Consider the following 23,931-nt stretch of genomic DNA (forward strand, 5'->3'; position numbering starts at 1 on the left):
ATCAATTGTCGTATACAGTCTGGCCATTGTCCAATGTGTATTCAGTCTCTCATATTGAATTACGTATGATATCTTTGGGGAGTTTTAAAGTCTAAGATCACTTCACATGTAATTTTGTATTTTTTAATAAGTATTTATTAAATTTGCATCATTTGTAGATAATTGCATTGTTTTATATCTTGTGTGTCTTTCTAATTTATCTCCCTTCGAACACTTAAAGGAAATTTTAATCTGTTTATCTACAAACCTTCCACCCAACAATTATTTTGAATATGTTTAATTTTATTTGGGGGTACTTAAAGAGATACAAAAACACAGACGCAAAGGGCTTGTATTTTAGATAAATTGCTCATTAGGCAAATTTTCTGATATAAGATGAAGCGTTGACCCTCATAACCTTGTTGCTCTCATTTTCTGTCTACTCCCATCTGTGTTCACTTGCACACACCTGCCAAAATTATGAAGAATAGTTGGCAGGTTTGAGAGGAAGGTAGCAGCTGCAGATGTGGCCAGCTTTGAACTCTTCCACGTGCATTTTTGACAGAAGAAGAAGACTTAACACATTTATAAACTTTAATTCTGATTATATTCTAGTTTTAACGTCTAATTATTTAGTAATTTAAGTCAATCTGTATGCCTCTGTAAGAAAGAAATATTACCCAGACAGATCTGTTGGCTGAATTTGTATCTTTGGTGTGAAATGTAAGATTTTCAAAATCTAAGTGGTTTTATTTATTGGTGGCAACTAGTGATCTATAATCAAGGCAAAACTCTTAGCAAAAGCAAGCCATGTTTAGAATTGCTATGTAGTGAAATTGGTAATTTATTACTTTCTTAATTATTTTCCCTGCTGTAGTCCCGTAGTGTTCTATGTCCATAAAATCTGTGTTATCAAGAATAATAAGTAATAGGTGATATTTGATTAATTTATGCCAGTTACTTATGAACCTGTACTAGATACTGTGGACACAATAGCAGAATAAGACATTATCTCCATTCATAAGAAGGTCACGGGTTCTTGAGTGAGATTAGCTTTTGGTCTATAATTTTATATAAGTTACATAATTTCTCTGAGCCTCAGTAACTGATGGTGTAAAATTGTGATCATCGTACATCCTTCATAGAGCTGTTATGAGAAACACACACTGTTTGGTGCTGCCTTTTCTTAGAACTGAGCACAGAACTGTGACTCAGGAGATTTGGATTACAGTCAAGTTTTGTGACTTCGGACAACTAATTTCCTTTCTCTGGACCAGAGTTTTCTCATCTGTGAAATGACAGGATTCTACCTTTACAAGTTTCCTTCTACCTCAAAGTTTCTCAGTTTTGAAGAACAAAGATAGCACAGTCTGTTATCAGTCATTCACTGTACTTTTAAAGCTAGTCTTATATTTCAAATATGTCATGACGTAATTGATTTTCTAGTGTTCTAATCTTACTTTTGTTTCTGTTGCTCTCCAAGTGCTATCAAATAAATTTCAAGTCCCTTCATTGATTAAAAAAAAATTCCTAGGGTTGGCCCCGTGGCCAAGTGGTTAAAGTTTCATGTGTTCTCCTTCAACAGCCTGAGTTCGTGGATCTGGGTGTAGATCTACTCTGCTTGTTGGCCATGTTGTGGAGGCATCCCACATACAAAGTGGAGGAGGATTGGCACAGATGTTAGTTCAGGGCTAATCTTCCTCAAGCAAAAAAAAAAGAAAAGGAGGGGTCCAGCTGGTGGCATAGTGGTTAAGTTCACACACTCTACTTCCAACAGCCCAGGGTTCACTGGTTCAGATCCTGGACATGGACCTGGACACCACTCATCAAGCCATGCTGTCGCTGCATCCCACATACAAAATAGAGGAAGATTGGCACAGATGTTAGCTTGGCAACAGTCTTCCTCAAGCAAAAAAAGGAAGGTTGTCAACAGATGTTAGTACAGGGCCAATCTTCCTCACCAAAAAAGAAAATCCTGTCTCTAACCCATTCTAGCCAAACCAATCTGCCTACCAACCCCCCAAAAATTCCATTAACTGTCCATTTAACTCTCACTTTTGTTCACAGTGTTCCCTTGGCAAAAAAATCCCTTCCTCATGCCTTCTCCTCCATCTTTAGTTGCTAAACTCCTAGTCATCCTCCAGAGCTAGCTGAAGTGTTCACTTCTCTATGTAGAGTTCCTTTTGCTTCTCATTGCCAAGTAAGCACCCCTTCCGTGGTTTCCCACTTGACTCAATGTATCTCTCTTAAATACCTAGTGGAAAGTACATAAGTTTTGAAGCTAGAAGGACTTCAGTTTGAATTTGATTTCTATATAGTTTTTTTCCTTTATGGCCTGTAATTTGTTTAATCCCCAGGATCCTCAGTTTCTTCCCTCACTAAATGGCTATGATGAAACCTACCTATTGGGGTTGTTTTACAGATTTCACAAACTAATGCATTGAAAACCTGAGATGTAGTAAGTGGTCATTAAGTGCTTGATCATGATCTCTCCTGCTCTTACTTTTATCCTTATGTAACAGTTATCTAGATAGGCATTTTATTTTTGTAATTAATTTTGAAATCTCTAAAAGGCAAGAATTATATCTTATTCTTTACAACACAGCAACTTCTTACAGTCCCTTTACAGCTAAGAAGTGCTTTTCTTCACTCATTTATTTTATTTAATTTTAAAAGTTATGCTCATTGTAGAAAAATTAGGGAATTCAGAAACTCAAAAGGAATAAAATTAAAACTACCATAATCTCATAGTTTTAAGATAAGTCCTGCCAGTATTTTGTCATCTAGACATTTTTCTATGTGTCCATGAGTGTCCATGTGTATGAAATATATAGAGAGAAAAGATGTATAATGGTTTTTCAAAATAGCTAGTTATATTGAACATAAATACATGTCTTCCTTATCAAACATACTCCACTATATTTTAAAATAGTCATAATTTCCATTGATTTATTTAACTAATGATGAAAATCCACAAAGCTAAATATTTGCTTAATAGTTTCTTTATTGTACATTCCTGTAAGTGAAATTTTCAAATAAAAAGATTTGTGTATTTAAGGTTTTTGTTTCATGTTATTCCTTCCAATGCACTTATATCAATTCCCACTTTAACCTATAATGTCTAGTAGTGCTGAAAAATATCTTAGAATTCATCAAAATATTTAATACTCATAAAAATGTTTGTAGTAGGAATTACTATTCCTATTTTACATGTTTTTAAATGGAGCCAAATGAGAGGTTAAGGAACCTGTTCAGTATACATCTAATTAATGGCAAAGCTAGGAGCTCCATATGGTGTTCTAAGCCTAGCATTCTTTTTCTATATACAATAGCTTTATTCATTCATCCATTCATTTGCTCATTTAATAAATATTTTGAGTTTCTAGCTAGGTGATAAGGATATTGTGCTGAATACACCTTCTAACTTCATAGAGCTTAAGACCTGGCAAGGAAAATAAACATTACCTGAATAAGATAGCCAGTTCTAAATTATAATAAGATTACAAAAGCAAAGAAAATTGTAGTAAGCATATATAGCACGTGGACCTGACCTATAGGCAAAAAGTATGGGAAGGTTTGCTCTGAGTATAGGCCATCTAAGCTGAGACAAGATAGGTAAGTATGTTTCAGCTAATCATGGGGGTTAAATGGGGTGCAAGTAGAAGGGAAAGCCTTCTAGCTCAGGGTTTCTCAATCTCAGCATTATTGACGTTTTGGGCTGGATAATTCTTTATCATGGGGAGCTTTCTTCTGCATTGTGGGAGGTTTAATAGCATTGCTGACCTCTCCCCACTAGATACCAATAACACTCCACCCCCACATTATAATAACCAAATATCCTGGCAGGGGAAAAATCACCCCTGGTTGAAAACCACTATTCTAGACTTAGGAAAAACAGTCACGAGGGGGGCATAGTACTTTCTAGGAGTTGAAACAATTCCAGTATGACTGGAGCATGGAATGTGAAGTGAAAACTGGTTCTAAATTAAGCAAGGTTCATACTATGCAGGACCTTGAAGATTCTGCTATTTTTTTTAAACTATATTTAAAAAGCACTGGGAATCCAGCAAAGCTTGTGAATGGCAGAGTGGTATAATTCAGATTTATGTTCAGAAAAGATATCTTTCAGAGGTCTAGATCAAAAGTGGGTTAGAGGGGTCAAGAATATATGTGAAGAAAGCATTTAAGAGGCTTCTGAAGTAAACTATATAAGAATATAGATAATTACTGTGGAGATGGAGAAAACAATACAGATTCTAGAACTATTTAAGAGAGTTAGTAGGACTTGATAATTGACTGGCTGTTGGAAGTATAGAAAAGAGATTGCCAAAGATGACTGCTAGATTTCTGACTTATGAAACTGTATGGATGGAAGTGTCATTTCACAAAATAGGAAAAATGGAGGAGGATGAAGTTTCAAGCAGAAATTCAAAGTTTACTTGTGATCATAATGAGTTTGAGGTGCTAGTAACATATTCAACTACTCAACAAGCATTTGGATAAATGGACCTGGAGGTCAGAGAAGGGATGTGCATTTAAAAAAGATTTGGGGGCCAGCACCAGTGGCCTAGTGGTTAAGTTCAGCATGCTCTGCTTTGGCAGTCTGGGTTTGGTTCCCAGCAATGGATCTACACCACTCTTCTGCCAGTGGCCATGCTGTGGTGGTGGCTCACATACAAAAAGAAGAAGATTGGCAACTGATGTTAGGTCAAGGTGAATCTTCCTCAGCGAAAAGAGGAAGATTGACAATAGATGTTAACTCAGGGTGAAACGTTCTCAGCAAACAACAAAAAAATATTTGGAAGTCATCTTCATAGAGGTGGTATTGAATATCTTGGAAATAAACAAGAAAACCTAGAAATAGGTGTAGAATGAAAAAATGGAGGGACCTAGGTCTGAGTCTTGAGGAAATCAGGCATATAAAAGTCTCATATTAAAAGAAGAGGCTATAAAGAAACTGAAAAGTTGAAGTGAGAAGACAAGCTGAGGACAGAAGTCAAGGGGTCCGAGTATTTCAGGAAGAGGAAAAGCTTAGCTATTTGGAATCTGCTAATAAGTCTGGTAGGGTGAGGATAAAGAAGTGATTATTGAATGAGTGATATATTGATTGCGATGCCCATTTTCATGGAATGGTAGGGGCATAAGCCAATGTATTAATGAGTCACTTAGTGAAGAAATTGAGGAAATTGACAGAGTGAGGTGCTGGCTTTCCTACAACAGGTTGTATGTGAAGGAAGGAGAAAGAACAGTAGTTTGATATGGAATTGTGATTAGGGGAAAAAGTTTTTCCTTTATTTATTTATTTTTTTTATGATGAGAGAGGCTTGAACATATTTAAATTGTCATGAGAAACTGGAGAGAAGGGTACAGAACTGAACAGAGAGGAATATTTTCTGGTGCTCTTGAAAGAATGAGAAGGTTAGGATACAGAATGCACATGGAGGCAATGACCGTAGGTAGAAAGGGTGACACTTCGTTTGTAACAGGAGGCAAAAAGAGAGGGTGAGGGCAGCTGCCAATTTTTATTTTCAATTTATTTTGTAGCAACAGTTGAGAACTTCCTGTGTGTTGGCTTTTGTTTTCTCTGTGGAGTCGAAGGCAAAGTCATAAGCTAAGAGGAATAGGGATAGAGGAAAATCTGAGGCTTGAGGGGAGTGGAGAAGGTTTGAAATCTGCTTTTCAAAGAGTAAGGAGGATGTTGTTCAAAGAGCAGAAGTGGGGGCAGTGATGTCAGCAAGATGGCAGATTAGGAGATACTAGCTTTTGTCACTGCACAAAAACAACAGTTAGCCACCCATGAATGAAAATAGCCCTGGGAGGACTCATGAGTCTAACTAAGGACCCATGGCAACACAATGGAACAAGAAATGGAGAATAAACACACAGAAAGAAAGAGCCACTGTTGCACCCACCCAGGACCAGGGCTGCCACCCTTTTCAACCCTGCACATGCCCCAGAACCTAGAGCTGGGGCCATGCCATGCACACTCATGCTTCAGACGGGTCCTGTAATCACTCCACATGCCTGTACCTCAGACACCAGAGCCACTGCAACAGCAGGTTTGCCTATGCCTCTGACCCCAAGCTGCTGTTGCTCCATGTGTGCTCATACTCTGGACCCTGGATCCCAGATTAATCCATGAGCACTTGCATTGCAATAATTAGGAGAACTGTTGCAGTGGGATCCACACATGTCTACTCTCCAGAACCTGGCTCCGTGATGCCCACACATCAGACACCAGTGCCACTGCCATTACAAGTGTGTGGTGTGCCATGAGCCAAACCTGTCACCAAGAGGAATATCCTTGGCCATGACATCCCTGAGGGAGTAATAGAAACCAGGAGGACCCTGGCAGCCTTTACAACTAAAGACCCTAACAGCACTTGCCACAACTCCAAACACCTACAGCTTTGGCTACTGAGGACCCCTGCAATCTTCAATGATATTGACCTCAGGTGACAGAGACTGCAGTGATGAACCCTCCCTGGAGTCAGAACTGCCCCCATGCCCCCCCCCCACTCTCTCCTGTAGGTGAAGGTCTTTCTCTACCTAAACCTGTTGGTAAAGTTGAGAAGAGGTGACTCCTTCATTAAATGCTCAGACATCAGCACAAAACTACAAGAAACATCATAGTAACATCAAGAAAATCATAGTAACATGACACCACCAAAGGAACAAAGAAATTTTCCAGTAACTGACTCCAAAGGAATGGAGATCTTAGAATTGCTAAACAAAGATTTCAAAGTAATTATTTTAAGGAAACTCAGTGAGCCACAAGAGAACACAGATAGATAGCTCAATGAAATCAGGAAAACGATACATGAACAAAGTAAGTTCAACAATGAGAAGTCATTAAAAAGACCAAACAGATATGCTGGAACTGAAAATACGATGACTGAAATGACAAGTACAATATACAGCATCAATAACACACATGATCAAGCAGAAGAAAGAATCTGCAAATTTGAAGACTTGTCATTTTAAATTACCCAAGTAGAGAAACAAAAAGAAAAGAGAATGAAACAGTGTGAAGAAAGTCTAGTAGATTTATAGGATATCACAAAGAGGACCAATATGCACATTATGGGAATAGCAGCAGAAGAGAGAGAAAGAAAGTGGCAGAAAGCTTATTTAAAGATATAAGGGTGAAAACTTTCCAAATCTGGGGAGCAATGTGGACATCCAGGCTTATGAAGTTCAGAAGTCCCAAGAAGGTTCAACCCAAAGAGGTCTTCAGCAAAACACAGTCTGGTGAAATCCAACAGAGAAAAATCAAAGACAAGGAGAAGTTTGAGAGCAGTAAGAGAAAAGAGACTTGGTTAATACAAGGGGACCTCCATAAAGCTATCAGCAGATTTCTTAGCATAAACTTGGTAGGCTAGGAGAAAGTAGAAGGATAAAATCAATGTACTGAAAGAAAAAATTGCCATCCAAGAATACATTACCCAGCAAAGCTGTCCTTCAGAAATGAAGGAGAGGGGATGATTTTCCCAGACAAACAAAAGCTGAGGGAATTCGCCACCACTAGACTTGCCTTACAAGAAATGCAGAAGGGAGTTCTGTAAGCTGAAATGAAAAGATGCTAGTTAGTAATATGAAAATATATGAAAGTAAAAAACTCACTCATTAAAGGTAGTATATAGTCAAGTTCATAAAACTCTAATACTGTAATGAGAACGTGTAAATCACTTTTAACTCTAGTATAAAGTTAAAAGACAAAGTATTAAAAATATCTATAGCTACAATAATTTGTTATTGGATACATAATATAAAAAGATGTAAATTGCAATACCAAATAAATAAAATGTGGAGGGGGTGGAAGTAAATAGGTAGTTTTTGTAGGAAAAGTAAAATTATCAGCTTAAAATAACCTGTTATAACTATAGGATGTTTTATTAAGTCTCATGGTAACCTAAAGACAAAAAACCTGAAGTAGATACAGGAAAGATAAAGAGAAAGGAATCAAAGCATACCACTTCAGAAAAATCATCAAGTCACAAATGAAGACAGCAAGAGAGGAAGAAAGGAACTATAAAACAGCTGGAAAACAATTAACAAAATGGCAATAGTAAGTGCTTACCTACCAATAATTATTTTAAAAGTAAATGGATTCAAATCTCAAATCAAAATAAATAGAATGGCTGAATGGATTAAAAAAAAAAAGACCCAACTATTTGCTGCCTACAAGAGACACACATTACTTTTACACACACAGGCGCAAAGTGGAGGGATGGTTAAAGATATTCCATGCAAATGGAAACCCAAAGAGAGTACGGGTAGCTATACTTACAGCAGACAAAATAGACTTTAAGTCAGAAATTGTAACAAGAGACAAAGTTATTATATAATGATAAAGAGATCAATTCATCAAGAGGATATAACACTTGTAAATCTTATTCACCTAACTTTGTGGCACCTAAATATGTAACATAAGTATTAATAGATCTGAAGGGAGAAATAAACAGTAATGCAATAACAGTAGCAAACTTCATTACCCTTCTTTCAACAATGGATAGATCATCTAGACATAAAATCAGTAAAGAAACACTGAACTTGAACTACACTTTAGACAAAACGGACCTAACAGGCATGTAGAGAACATTCTATCCAACAGCAGCAGAGTACACATTTTTTCTCTAATACACATGGGATATTCTCCATGATAGATCATATGTTAGGCCACGAAATAAGTCTTTACAAATTTAAGGAGATTGAAATCATATCAAGTATCTTTTCCAAACAGTGGTATGAAACTAAAAATCAATAAAAGGAAGGCAACTGGAAAATTCACATGTATGTGGAAATTAAACAACACACTCCTGAACAATCAAAAGGTCTAAGAAGAAATCAAAGGAGAAATAAGAAAATATTGTAAAATAAGTGAAAATGGAAACATGGAAACAAAGCATACCAAAATTTGTGTGATGCAGCAAATGCAGTTTTAGGAGGGATGTTTATAGCAAGAAAGGCCTACAGTAGGAAAAAAGAAAGATCTCAAATAAATAACCTAACTGTGCACCTTAAGGAATAGGAAAGGAAGAACAAACTAAGTCCAAAGTTAGCAGAAGGAAGGAAATAACAAAGATGAGAATGGAAATAAATGAAACAGAGACTAGAAAAGCAAGAGAAAAGATCAACACATCTAACAGCTGGTTTTTTGAAAAGATAAACAAAATAGACAAATCTTTAGATAGAGTAACTAAGAGAAAAAGAGAAGACAATTAAAATCAGATATGAAACAAGAGACTTTATAATGGGTACCACAGAAATACAAGGGCTAACAAGAGACAATTATGAACAATGATACACAAACAAATTGGATAACCTAGAAGAAATGGATAAATTCCTAGAAACATACAACCTACCAAGACTGAATCGTAAACAATTAGAAATCTGAACAGATCAATAAGTTAAGGAAATTGAATTAGAAATCAGAAATCCCCCAACAAAGAAAAGTCCAGGGACAGATGACACCACTGGTGAATTCTACCAAATGGTTAAAAAAGAATTAATACCAATCCTTCTCAACTCTTCCAAAAAATTGAAGAGGAAAAAACCCTTCCAAACTGATTTTACAAGGTCAGTATTACCCTGATATCAAAGCCATACAAGGACACTACAAGAGAAGAAAATTACAAGCCAATGCTGCTGATGAACATAGATGCAAAAATCCTCACAAAATACTAGTAAACTGAATTCAACAGCATGTTAAAAGGTCATACACCATGATCAAGTGGGATTTATCCCCAGGATGCAAGGATAGTTCAGCATATATAAATCAATAAATGTGATATGCAGCTCTATTGGAATGAAAGGTAAAACTTATATAATCATCTCAATAAATGCAGAAAAAGCATTTGACAAAATTCAACATCCTTTTGTGATTAAAAACTCTCAACAAATTAGGCATAGAAGGAATGTGACTCAACATAATAAAGGCCGTATATCACAAGCTCACAGCTAACATCATACTCAATGGTAAAAAGCTGAAAGCTTTCTCTCTAAGATCAGGTACAAGACAAGTGTGCCCAGTCTTACTACTTTTATTCAACATAGTACTAGAAGTCCTAGTGCAAGCAATTAGGCAAGAAAAAGAAATAAAAGGCATCCAAATTAGAAAGGAAGAGGTAAAATTGCCTCTCTTTGCAGATAACCTGCTCTTATATATGGAAAATCCTAAAGACTACACCAAAAAATCTGTTAGATCTAATCAATGAATTCATTAAAGTTGCAGGATACTAAATCAACATACAGAAATCAGTAGCATTTCTTTACACTTACAACAACATATCTGAAAGAGAAATTTAGAAAATAATCCTGTTTACAGTAGCATCAAAAAGAGTAAAATACTTAGACATAAATTTAACCAAGGAGGTGAAAGATCTGTACACTGAAAATTATAAAAGATTGATGTAAGAAATTGAAGAAGACACAAATAAATGGAAAGATATTCCACGTTCATGGATTAGAAGGATTAATATTTTTAAAATGTCCATACTACCAAAAACTGTGTACAAATTGATTGCAATCTGTATCAAAATTCCAATGGCATTTTTCACAGAAATAGAAAAAAAACACTTAATATTTATTTTGAACCACAGAACACCCTGAATAGCCACAGAAATCTTGAGCAAGAAGAATTAAGCTGGAGGCATCAAACTTCCTGATTTCAAATTGTATTACAGAGCTCTGGTAATCAAAACAGTATTGTACTGGCATGAAAACAGACAAATAAAACAATGGAACACAATAGAGAGCCGAGAAATAAACCCTTGCATATATGGTCAACTGATCTTTGACAAAGGCGCCAAGAACATAATAGAGAAAGGGTAAATGGTGTTGGGAAAACTGAATATCCACAAGGAATGGAATGAAATTGAACCCTTATCTTAAGCCATACATAAAAATCAACTCAAAATGGGTTAAATACTGAAACATAGGACCTGAAATTATAAAAGCCCTAGAAGGGAATATAGGCAAAAACTCTCTGACATTGATCTTGGCAATGATTTTTTGGATATGATACCAAAAGCATAGGCAACAAAAGAAAAAATACACAAATGGAATGGGACTACATCAAACTAAAGAGTTTTTGCACAACAAAGGAAAAATCAACAAAATTAAAAGACAATGTATGGAATGAGAGAAAATATTTTCAAACTGTATGTCTGATAAGGGGTTAATATTCAAAATGTCTAAGGAACTCATGTAACTCAATAGCAAAAAAATAAATAACCTGATTTAAAAATAGACAAAAGACCTAAATAGAAATTTTCTAAAGAAGACATGCAAGTGGCCAACAGGTATAGGAAAAAATGTTCAGCATCACTAATTATCAGGAAAATGTGAATCTAAACCTCAATGAAATATCACCTTATACCTGTTAGGATGGCTATTATCAAAAAGTCAAAAGATAGCAATTTTTGGCAAGCCTGTGGAGAAAAGAGAAACTTTCTATACTATTGATGGGGATGTAAATTGATACAGACATTATGGAAAAAAGAATGGAGGTCCCTTAAAAAATTAAAAATAGAACTACAATATGATCCAGCAATTCTATTTTGGGGTATATTTCAAAAGGAAATTAAATCAGTATTTTGAAGAGATATCTGTACTCCCATGTCCTTTGCAGCATTATTCACAGTAGCTATAATATGGAAACAGCCTAAGTGTTTCTCAATGGATGAAAGATTAAAGAAAATTTGGTGTTTGTGTGTATTGATAAATATATACATAATGGAATATTATTTGGCCTTAAAAAGGAATAAAATCCTGTCGTATGCTACAAGATGGATGGACCATTAGTCTACATGAAATATGCCAGACACAGAAAGACAAATACTGCATGATTTCACTTACATGTGGAATCTAAAAAAAAGTTGAACTCTTATTAACAGAGAGTAGGATGGTGTTTACCAGGGGCTGAGGTGGTGGAGGAGAGTGGGGTGGAATGGAGAAAAGGGGAGATGTTGATCAAAGGGTACAAACTTTTAGTTATAAGATGAGTAAGTTCTGAAGACCTAATGTAGAACATGATGGCTATAGTTAATAATGTATTGTATACTTGAAATTTACTACAAGAGTAGACCTCAAGTGTTCTCACCACACACACACACACACACACACACAAAAGGTAACTGTATGATGTGATGGATATATTAATTAGTTTGATTGCAGTAACCATTTCACAATGTATACCTATATCAAAGCATCATGTTAGACACCTTAAATATATGCAATTTTTGTCAATGATACCTCAGTAAAGCATAAAAAATAAATGAAAGTAACAATAGTAGACCCATTACTTAAGAAAATAAGCAGAGGTAGGATTATCAGGTAGTTTTGGGGGCCACCTGTGGCTTTTCACTTGTTTATTTCCAGCTGCTCATCAATCTATCAGTTCATGAAAAATAATTAAACACCACTATGTGTCCAAGGAAAATATTTTCCAGGACACACATGTCTTTTATTCTTAAAAAGCTTAAAATGGGGTTAAGGAGATGAATCTTAGGTACAAGAAGCAATGAGAGAACAATACAAGGCAGTGTATAATCAAGTACTAAATTGGTTAGAACAGACAATACATGCTATAGGCATTCAGAAAAAGGAATCTGTGTGAGCTGGTGTTATCAAGGAAGATCTCACAAAAATATGGGCCTGATCTGATCATTAAGGGATGACAAGATTTTGAGATGGTATGTCTTGAAGCCTCATTTTTTTGTCCTTTGTGTAAAATATGTTCATCCCATTGTCTTTCCAGTCCTATATGTTAGAATCTGTGATTGCTTGGAAGGCCAGCATTCTTGGATTTTTCTTTCTTCAGAAATCCAGAAGATAAGTCTTTTTATACTCCAAAGGTGTATGTAGGAGCTCTTTAGACTATGTAGGAAGCTGGGTAATTGTGGTGGGGAATTTAAAGGGATCTTTGCAACTATGTTTTCCTAAATCTACATTTGCTCTCCTTGAATACAAAGGGGTGATGACAATATCTTCTAGCCTGATGTGAGGATCAGAAGTCAAATGAGACTTCATGAACCAAAGCAAGAGTACTCCTAGGCATACACAGTAGTATGTATAGCAGAGGATACTCGAAGACATGGGATAAACATTGCACAGTCTACTTGGCTTATAAAATCTTGTGGTCAGTAGGTAATATAAAGCATTACTTTATAACAAATACAGAGATATCATTGACTTGAATTTAACATTTATATGAATTTTTTTATTAAGGTTATGAAAGTTAACATCCTTGTGAAATTACAGTTGTACATCATTATTAGTCATGTTGTAGGTACACCAATTCACCCCTAGTGCCCTCCCCTCACCCCCCTACATTTATATGAATTTTTAAGACGACAAGTGAGACATTAAAGATATTCCATTTTGTTTTTATACCCTCAAGGGTGATAAATGCATTCTCTCTTCCTTTAGGGATAGTTTGGTAGAAGATGCTGAGAAGCTCTGAAATGCTTTGTAATTTGTAAATCAGTTATTATTATCTCTGAAAAGCTCCAAGGAGGATGCAAGAAATTCCAATGATATTAAATCAATTCAGGGATTATAGTGAGAGACCAAACTTCCTGAGAATCTCCTTTAGGGCTGATTGGAAATCCTAGGGAAGTCCTAGAAGGTGTACAAACCCATGCAGGGAATCTTCTAGATATTTAGAAGTTAGTTAAGAGGAGTGATAACAGCTTTTTATCTTTCTCCTTATCTCTATCATTTCAGTCTTCTTTACATTAAAAACTACTACTGATTAAATTTACTTTGTACCAGGTGCTAGACCATCAGTTTGCAGACCATATTTATTTTAAACCTTACAACATCCCTGTGAAGTAGGTTTCTTATCTTTATTTTGCAGAGGAATACTCTGTGGTAGAGAGAGGTTATGTAATTTTCCCAAGGTCACACAGCTCCTTAAGTGGCAAAAGAGGAATTTAAACCCAAGTCGTTCTCCTATTTGTTTTTTTACTCCAAGTTCTAAGAGCTGTTAGAGTCTCTAAGAGGGAAAGGATGCTAAGTTCTAAGATGTTATATGGATCCTTGCTCAACTGGCATCCATCTCAGTCTTAAGGCTCCACTCTAGAATGGGTCTCATTTGCCCTGTAGTCATTTTCTCCACACTCTCCCCTCCAAGGCTAATTCCTCTACCTGTACTCTGGAGTCCATCTCTTCCTACTTTTGCGGGAGCCTTAGCTGTCAGTTTTCCTCTCTTCCTTTAGCAAAGTGGTTCTTAGCTTACATGAAAATCACCTGAAGGGCTTAACAAATATTCCTAAGCCACTTACGTAGAGTTTCAGATTTGGTAGGTCTGGGGTGTGACCTGAGAATTTGCACTTCAAATTCCCAGTTTATGCTGATGCTGCTAGCAGAAAGACCAGACTCTAGAGCAGGGAATGACAAACCACAAGCTAAGGAATGTTTTTACATTTTTAAATGGTTGAAAAGTATCAAAACAAGAATAATATAAAATAATGATGTGTGAACATTATAGGAACTTCAAATTTTAATATTTATTAATAAAGTTTTATTGGAACGTGTGTAATGACTATGGCTGCATTTTTGCTCAACATCAAAGTTGAGTAGTTGTAATAGAGCTGAGTAGTTGTGACAGTGATTGTATGGCCTGTAAGCCTAAAATATTTGCTATCTGGCCCTTTACATAGTCAGTTTGCTGATTCCTGCTCTAAGCCTAATTCTCAATCCTAGCTGAACGTTGGAATCACCTGAGGAGCTTTATAGACTACTGATGCCTGAGTATCACCCCCAGAGAAATTCTGATTTAATTGGTCTGGAGTACAAATTAGTGGATCCTTAACATTTAAACCTATCTAATTTGTCCTGCCTAAATAAAACAAAACAAAAAGCAAGCAAACCTACCAAAGTTACCCTGCCTGCAAGAAAGGACTAGATAAACCAGTCTTATTTTATAGATAAGGAAAATGTCCAGAAATATGAATTATTTGTCCATGTTAACAGATATTGTTGTTATTATATTATTAAGCCATTATAATTACATATTGCTTTAATATTTTCAAAAAATATTTTATAGGGACCGACCCCATGGCCTAATGGTTAAGTTCAGTGTGCTCCACTTGTCAGCAACCATGTTGTGGCAGTGACCCACATACAAAATAGAGGAAGAGTGGCAACAGACATTAGCTCAGGGCGAATCTTCCTCAGCAAAAAAAAAAAAAAATTTACAAAGACTAAGTTATATTCTGAAAAGTATTATATGCTTGTCTTAGTCCATTTGGGCTGCTATAACAAAGTACTATAGACTGGGTACCTTATCAATAACAGAAATTTATTTCTCTCAGTTCTGGAGCCCGGAAGTTCAAGATCAAGGTGCCAGCAGATTTGATGTTTGGTGAGAGTCCATTTTCTGGTTCATAGACAGTGGCCTTTTCACTGTGTCCTCACATAGTGGAAAGGGCAAGGGAGCTTTCTGGGCCCTCTTTTATCAGGACACTAATCCCATTCATGAGGACCTCCCAAAGACCTCACTTCCAAAAACCATTACACTGGGGATTAGGTTTCAACATATGGGTTTTAGGGGAACACGTTCTGTCTATATCAGTGTTCATTGTAAATAGAAGAAATGTAAACTAAATATGTATAGATGTCTGGTTCTAAATTTGGTGCATAAGGTAAAAATTGACTAAAGTCAAGTTTACTTGATAGCCACTTTTTCATTAAATAATTAAATGAAGTAGTTGGCTTGTGTTTAACGGCCATGCTTTAAGAAAAATACGTTACACACCAGAATTACATGCATTCCAAGGAGATGTCCACACTACAAAAGGTACTCGGGAACTAAGATCAACTCAGGAATTGGTAGATCCCCATCCCTCATGTGATGATCATTCTCTAACCTGTGTTCATTGAGTGCAACAATAGGGAAATCCCCTCATAGGTCCTAGTATTTCCTCCCTTCCTATGTTTTTGTTTCTCTCATTTACTGAGAGAGGATAGTTGTATAAGTAGTTCATTGTGGATGAGTATATAGTATATAGAAGGGTATAAAGTGAAAAGTAATGTCTTACTTCCATTCCTAACCCAAGTCCCAATCTCCAGTGATAATGGAGTCAAAATTTTACACAGACGCACACACAAACACACATGCATCCACCACAATTGTATATGAATATGCACACAAATATAGGCTCATACTATACAAACTCTTTGGCAACATTTTTACATTTAACATTATAACTTGGACATCTTTAGATGTAAGAATATGTACATGTACCTTATATTTATCTGTTAATTGCATAGTATTCTGTCATGTGTGTATATATATATATATATACACACATGTATATATGTTTATGTGTTTATGTCTATATCTGTATATATCTAGGACTAATTCCTAGAAGTTGAAATTGAATCACTACATGAAAGAGAATGTGCCTTTTTAACTATTTAATAGATTACCTTCCAAAAAGTTTTCACTAATTAATGCATCTCAATTAGTACTTCATATATCAATTTAAAAAAATCTTTTCTCATTTTTATGCTTTTCCCTAAATATGAATGAGGTGGAGCATGTTTAATGTGTTTTGTGGTCTTTTTGTATGTTGCCATTTTGTGTCCGTTGCCTATTTTTTCATTCAATTTTATATTTTTCCTTATGATTTATGAAAATTCTTTGTATTTTCAGGAAATTTGCCATTGAATATGTTGCAAATATTTTCCCTGTTTATCATTTGTCATTGTATATAATTCAGCTAAGTGGAAGTTTTATGTTTTTATATAGTCACAATATTGTTTATTTTTTCTTTTATGGCTTCAGGATTCTCCACTGTAATATTATACAAGACCAAAACCAAAACCAAATCTATATTTTCTTCTAACACGTTTATGGTTTCACTTTTCATAATTAAATCTTTGATGCATCTAGACTATTTTAATGATAGGATTCATCTTTAATCTTCTCAACGACACTATGAATTAAGTACTATCCCCATTTTATAAATCTCCATTTTACAAATGGTGAAAGAAAGGATCTGACATGGAAATAATTTTTCAGAACTACCGGCTTGTGAGTTTTGGAGCCTAGATTTCCTATGCTGCCTCCAAAGATATCTAGCCAGTTACAAGTTCCTTCTGCAATAGCAAATGTTATTCTTTTAGGAGGTACATGGCCCTGTTGAAGCCTTTTCCTAAAAATAGAGAATACTTTTTAGTGGGACTCTGTCTTTGTAGTTAATGCCTCATTTCCTGCATCTATAAAATGAGACTAATATCCTAGTACACTTAGGAAAATAAGGCAGTAAATCTACAGGTATGGCCCACGTCTGTACTGGGGTGCTGTGGAATGGATAAATGGACGTGGGAGTTTTAAGTGGGACTGCAAGGCTGAGAGCCTTTCTTTAGAATGGATACACATTAACACGGTATCTGAAGTCCTATCAGAAGTCCTCCCTGATTGCCTTAGTAGGGAAACCTGCATGTACTTTTTCACCTGTAACTTCATTTTTGTTTAATCCGTGCCTATGAACTGTTCTGAGATTTGTAACATTTCCAGTTATTTTGCTCTGTCTCTCCTGGGCCATCCAAATACCGCAGGGTCTATTAAAATAAAAACAAAAAAGATATAAAGTTGCTTCCTCCCACAATTCCTAATGGAAAAAAATTAATAATACTTATCCACAGGTTGAAAAATTGGTTTTCAAAAATTCTCTGAACCCCCAATGGAAAAAGGCATTTTTAAATTCTTCTGTTTTCCACGGCATTGAGTTGCTATGTTTGGGTTCATTTATTGGGAAGAGCTGCAGGAAATGTGACCTGCTATGACCTCGAGAGGGGAAAGTGTTATTAACTGAAATGCTTGGTTCTGCATTTAAAGCCATTAATAAAAATTGTGGAATTATGAGAGTTGGGCATCCATGTCAATGTTTTGATGTCCTGAAGTCACTGGTTGTGTTGTGAGTGGTTACAATTTGTGATTACCTAGACTTATATGACAGACGGAACTGGGAATCAAATTAAGTGCCTGCCTTCTCTTACGATGCTAAAGAATCTCCAGCTTAAGACAAGATCGTCTTTTTCCTTCCTAAAAAAAGGCACAAACAATGACAGCCCAAAATAGCTATTTAGTCAGAACTGACGACACTTTCTGAACGCTTGTCATTAAGAGAGGAATAGAAAATCCTGCTTTACTTCTTCCTTTAATTTCTTTCCCTTAAATACCTTGCTTCCTCTTGAAGCTGTCTCACCTGATTGCCCAGGAGAAATGCCCAGTGGCTCTGACAGTGCCTCAGCACCACTGCAGGCTCCAGAGGGGAGGTGGCTTATGCAAAACATATTAAAGAAAAATCCTAAAAGTCACTGCAGCTTTTTCTAGTGAGTTATGCTGATCTTCCCTGTTGCTGTAAGCTGATGGGGAACGTCGTGGCAAAGAAATAACCGCTCTTTTTCCTCCCACTATTTTTGCTGCAGTCAGAACTGTTCATTTCTGCTTGCATTTCGCCAGATAGCTTTAGAATTCTAGCTGAGCATTAGGGCTTCCTAAGGCTGAAAATAAGAGTTTAGAACCTTACATTGGACTTTGTCCTTTTGGCTCGGTAAAAATTGAGTTAATTTGCAGCATTCAATGCCTGACAGGAATGACAACAGACAGTAGAATCTGATGATGTTTTTGAATTAAGTTTTTTCCCCCCTTATGGATTCATGGGGGAGAAGCTTTTATTTTTCTTTCTTGCTCTCTCCTTTCCAGAGCCAGCTGAACATATTACATTCAGCAGCAGTGGCTACTGAATCTGTTGTTATGTTATTCCCTAAAATCTTCTGTCTTCATTCCAATCCCATCCTGTATTATTGATTGTCATTTACTAATAAAGCTTAGTTCTGGAAAATTGGATGCATTGTCTTATTAGTGAGCCTAGCAACTTTAGATATCCCTGAAAGATGTAACAGATATTACAGGACAGGGAAGTAAGAAAAGGTGGTACTTCTCAGCCATGTAAGTGCAGATCAACCCAGGGGAACTAAGCTTACATGTTAGGGAACTTTATGAGATAGTGATCCTTTGGTCTTGGTCCTATTTCACATGGAAAAGCAGAGTGAGACGTGTTTGCAGTGATTTGTAGTATTTGCCAAACAGGGTGCTGCATCAGAATAGCCTGGAATAGAGTGCAGAGCCCATATTAAACCTCCGAAGGGAAAAGGATTTCCTCTTCATTTACAGTCTGCCCGATGCAATCTCATTGTAAAGTATCTAATAGGATAACACCAGGGCTCTCCAGAAATATAAGTAACTCATTGGTTAAATTTCAATTCTTCACCTTTCCCCCCCTCCTTCCTGGGTGAGCTCATTTCCCCCTCCCGTTTTTTTTTTTTTTTTTTTCTTTTTTAACCCAGTGATTTAAAATGCTAGAAGGAAAAGCAACTGAAGTCTTAACTTTCAGATGCTGAATTCCCAGCTAATTGAAATTACTGGGCATAATGCTATATATAGCCAATGAAGAGATTTTGAGCTCTCACTCAGTGCCTTCAAGACATGTCGTTTTGTAGTCAGAGAAAACAGAGATCAATGCATTTTCAAACTGACAGAGGGAACGGATGCTCCTTAGTAGCACATGCCCAGGATCGTGTGTGTGGGGCTTGCGCTGTGCTGAGAAGCTGAATACCGGTCCATATGCTCCTTATTTACTGCAATGTTCTTTGCATGTTACTGTGCACTCCGGACTAACGTGAAGGTAAGAGGAGGCGAGCCGGCAACTGGGCACAATATACATGTTAAACCAGCTGCAGAAAATGTCTACCTTGTGTAGCTTCAGGACTTTTCGGATTGCTGGCTGAGCAGGCAGATTATTACAGGTGGTTGCAAGGGCTTTGTTTTATTGTTGCCATGCAGCCTCGCTGGGGGAGCATGTTGGAACGCTGCTGTGAAGTGACCTTCAGGTTTAACTGTTTGTAATTCAGGTTCACGCTCTCACTTGGGGAGTGGAGAGGGGGGAGGAAAAGATGAAAATTATTTAGGTAGGCCAGAACCAAGAAATCAGAGAAGGTAAAAAGCTATAGAGCATGCTTTAGATTAGGATTTAAAGTCTTTCTTTTAAAAAGTGCCGTGAGCTGCCTGTGTTCATGCAGCTTAATTGTTTAAGAGCCAGGGATTAAATTTAGTGGCTGTAATGGCATTAGGATGTAATCTGTGGGATACCTGACCATCCTGCTCATCTAAACAAATTATTAGCATTGGAAGTTGGTGATACTGATCATACACATCCTCAGCTAGGTGGGCTAGTTGCTTCAGCCGCGTGGACGCCGTTGCCCCGGCGTTGTCACCCTGCTGACATTCACTTGCTGTAGCTAATGAGCCTCTGAAGTTGAGCCTAAGTTTGGGAGATTTACCCCCTGTCAGGAAGGAAGGCGATATTATTGGAGAGGTTTTCTGACACTGTGTTCATTCAGCACTGAGTCAGACAGGCCAGCTGTGGAATTCCAGTTGCATAATTTAAGTGAATTACATCCTCTGTTAGCATTTTGAACTTGTATTTCTTGTTGAAGGAAGTCCAAAAGGAAAGTGATTGCCTTTCAGAAAAAAATTTTAAAAGGCAGTTGCCTTAATACTTAAAATAGGAATCTTTAAAAAAAAAAAAAGTCAATGTAAACTGTTTCCCTGTCTTATTGTACTGGGGAAGTATTTTAATGTGTCTGGGTACTAAAGTTTCATTTTCTATGTTTAGAAGTTTTATTAGAGGACTTCCTGCTGCTCACTCTTTTGTAAACCTTTTTACTTTCTGTTTGAATTTCAAACAGGTAGTATTTATATTTTGATGACCAATTCTTTTACAACTAAAGCCTGGAAGCTTTCTGTGGATCATTTTGCAGAGTTCTACAGAATTTACTTTTTACTACTTATAAGATTAACTTCAGCAATTTGTTTCCATGCATGTGATGCATATAGTAAACAACATGAAAAGAGATATTTAAAAACCTAGAGAGTATGCCCAAATATCAACTTTGATTTCTCCATCATCATCTCCTGTTCCAAATTATGGGTATGGCATGCATTGTTTTGTAAACTCAGTGAATTGTAAGTATTTTCCCTCCTCATCTTTTCTGAAGGAGAAAAGTGCTTTTTTCAGAGAAATCTCCATAAATAGAGATAACTATTGCTTTGATAGTTCATTGTTATATATCAGAAGTGCAGGAAAACCTGAGTCCAAAGTTCCTCTGATAGAGGTTTTGGGAAATCCCTTTTTTACTCTCTACTAATCCTGGTCTTTGTAAGTTTAGCTTTAAATTTTTCTCACAAATTCGTAAGCAAAGGAAGGAAGACTTTAACCAACAATATCTTAGTTCAGGTGACTTTTGGATAATAAATTCTTAGCACTTTTGCTAATCTCTACTGAGATATAAACACTTCTGACACATTAATCAATAGGAACTCAGACCACGTACATTGCCACGTACAACATATATAACTTTGCTTTAAGTAGTTTAACTTCAATTCTAAGTGTGTTTATGACCTGTCAATAATTACCTCTTGCACTTTCTTGTATATTTTATAATTTTCTTTTAGGATTATCTTTTCCTTCTGAGATAGCAAGCTTTGCGAAAGATTTTGCAATTTACTCACGGTCTAATATTTTACCAAGTTGGCACAACAGTCTTACCTGATATCTTTATTTTTAATTTTTCTTTTATTTTATATTACATTTTAAAACTATTTGATTTCATTTCCATTTTGCCCAGAATTATTTATTTGCTTGGTTCTGGTAAAGTCTCTTTTATAGTGTGATAGCTTCTCATGTTGCCATGATTTAACATGACTAGTGTTACAGTGACCTAAAACTTTAAGGTGGTTAAAAGTCAAAGGATAGAAACATCTCTTGTCTATTTTTTTCTGCACAGAGTAAGCCACTAATGTCACAATCTTTTATTCTAGAGTGATTGTTTTGTTAATTGGACCTCTATAATATAGTATACTCCAAAGGATCTTTTGAGAATGGCATCTTTTAATATATTTCATGTATGTTTTTATGGAATAATCAAGGTATTAAATCTTGAGTATATATATAATATACATAGATGTATCACACATACACTTACAGATATCAGAATGTGACTCATGTCACCATTTATTCATTCATCTATCAAAAACTTTTGAGGGACAACTGTGATTTATGCACTGCGCTAGAGTCTGGGAAACTGAAATCAATAGAAAACAGTGCTTGCTTTCAAAAAGCTTCCACTCTTGGAAGGGACACAACGATATAAACAAATAAATGGTTTGAAGTATTACAGGGCAATTAATGGACATCTATGCAGGGCGTTGTAGGGACAAAACACAACAGAACACTGGCCGACTTTGCATGGACTGGTCAAGAAAGGTTTCACTGTGAAGTCACCTCGGAGTTGAATCTTGACTAATGGAGTTTTGCCAAGCAGCCTGGAGTGAGGAAGGCATGACTGGTAAAGGGAATGACAAAAGCATGGAACTAAGAAGCAGAGCACTTTGAAGAACTATAAATAGTTTGAAATGGATGGAGTATGGGGTCTTGCAAGGCTGAACAGTGAACTAATAGGGTGAAACAAATAAATGGGAGCTAAAGCCAATGCAGTGAGAATTAACTGAATGATCATCACAATCTAACTCTTTAGAAAGTGTGTTACTTTGGCACCTATTTCTAGAAAGAGAGCTTTCTACAGAAAGAAAATAATTGAAAGCATCTAGCCAAAGGACGTTATTCATGTTCTGTGTTTTCTTGTTAGCTTTAAGTTGTTCGAATCTGGTAAACATTCATATCATATTGGCTTATGTTTATCTTTTAACTTTTTAAAGAATATGACTAGAACAATTTAATCTGAGTCTTCTCACACAAAAAGCAGTAATGTGATCATTATATAGATGTATAATTCTTCTTCCATCTCAAATTCCCCATGTTGTACAAAAAGTACCTCTTTGATAAGAAAACGTATGCAAAGTTTGTTGCACAATTATTTTGTCTATAGAAATGGCTCTATTTTTTAAGTACTGATATTGATGATAGTAACTTACATCCAAGTGATACCTTTTGATTTTCTAAATAATTTTATGGTCCTCATCTTATTATTTCCCTCTTTCATCCTGCTACTACAAACATACCCTACACTAAACAACCCACAATCTCTGAAGTATGAATGGCAAGTGTTAGACCGATTTCACAGATAAGAAAGCTAAGGTAGAGAGAGGAAATAGCTGGTGACTCAGTTCCACACTGTGTTAGAATCAGACCTAGTGCAGGGCTCAGGTCTCTTGACCTCTGATTTACTGCTCAGTCTAGTAAATCCTGCTGCCTACATCACAGATTCAAGAATTCTACTCCTTTATTTTTGAAATTCCTTGAGGGTACATATAAGAACTTTTTAGAAAAGGAGTGTAGCAGAATGATTTTAAAGCATGGGTTTTGGGGATTCCAAAAGAACTATGTTTGGGTCTATCTCCCCCATTTATTGCATAAAAACTTTTTTTCATCTGTGAAATAGAGATAATAATTGCTTTTAGCTATTGTAATAATCATTTGAGATAATGCATGTAAATACTGTAAAAAGTGTTTTTAGAATACAGTAAGTACTCAATTTAACTCATAATTGATAAAGCTGAGGCCACTGAATAGGAGTAAAACTTTGGAGTTGCTTTCAATAAGATTCATGTTAGGAAATTCTAGGAATTGAGCTCAATTAAAATAAATCTGTAATTAGTAAGAAATGTATTTGGATATAATATCCCCTCTCCTACCACTGTCACCATCACTACCACACGTGCACAGATGCTAGCATGTCAACTCCATGGAAGCTGGGATTTCACTTTGTTTTGTTCACGCCTATATTTCATCAGCATCAAGAACAATGCCAGGTATATAGTAGGTGCTCAATAAATATTTGTTAAATGATTGCATTAACTGAGTCCAAGATTTCTCTTTATTACTTACACAGCTTTTTTTCCAGATTTATTTGTCT

The 23,931-nt window shown here is 36.1% G+C and overlaps 1 protein-coding gene across 26 annotated transcripts in view; it reads left to right on the top strand.

The window, feature by feature from the left end:
- The window catches only part of DLG2 (discs large MAGUK scaffold protein 2), a 1,822,408-nt gene that overhangs the window by 524,108 nt on the left and 1,274,369 nt on the right, over positions 1 to 23,931 (top strand). For 2 of the 26 annotated variants that reach the window (XM_070625681.1, XM_070625684.1), the window contains exon 1: positions 19,292 to 19,682. The exons of 21 other annotated variants lie outside the window; for them this stretch is intronic. In XM_070625681.1, the coding sequence (XP_070481782.1) occupies positions 19,641 to 19,682 (42 nt within the window). In that variant the 5' untranslated portion in view covers positions 19,292 to 19,640. Of the gene's footprint in view, positions 1 to 19,291; positions 19,683 to 23,931 lie in introns of those variants that run through there. 3 more of the 26 variants (XM_070625691.1, XM_070625685.1, XM_070625682.1) reach the window with 3 other exon arrangements.

The sequence above is a fragment of the Equus przewalskii genome, chromosome 6 (assembly GCF_037783145.1).
Source record: "Equus przewalskii isolate Varuska chromosome 6, EquPr2, whole genome shotgun sequence".
NCBI classification, from domain to species: Eukaryota; Metazoa; Chordata; class Mammalia; order Perissodactyla; family Equidae; genus Equus; species Equus przewalskii.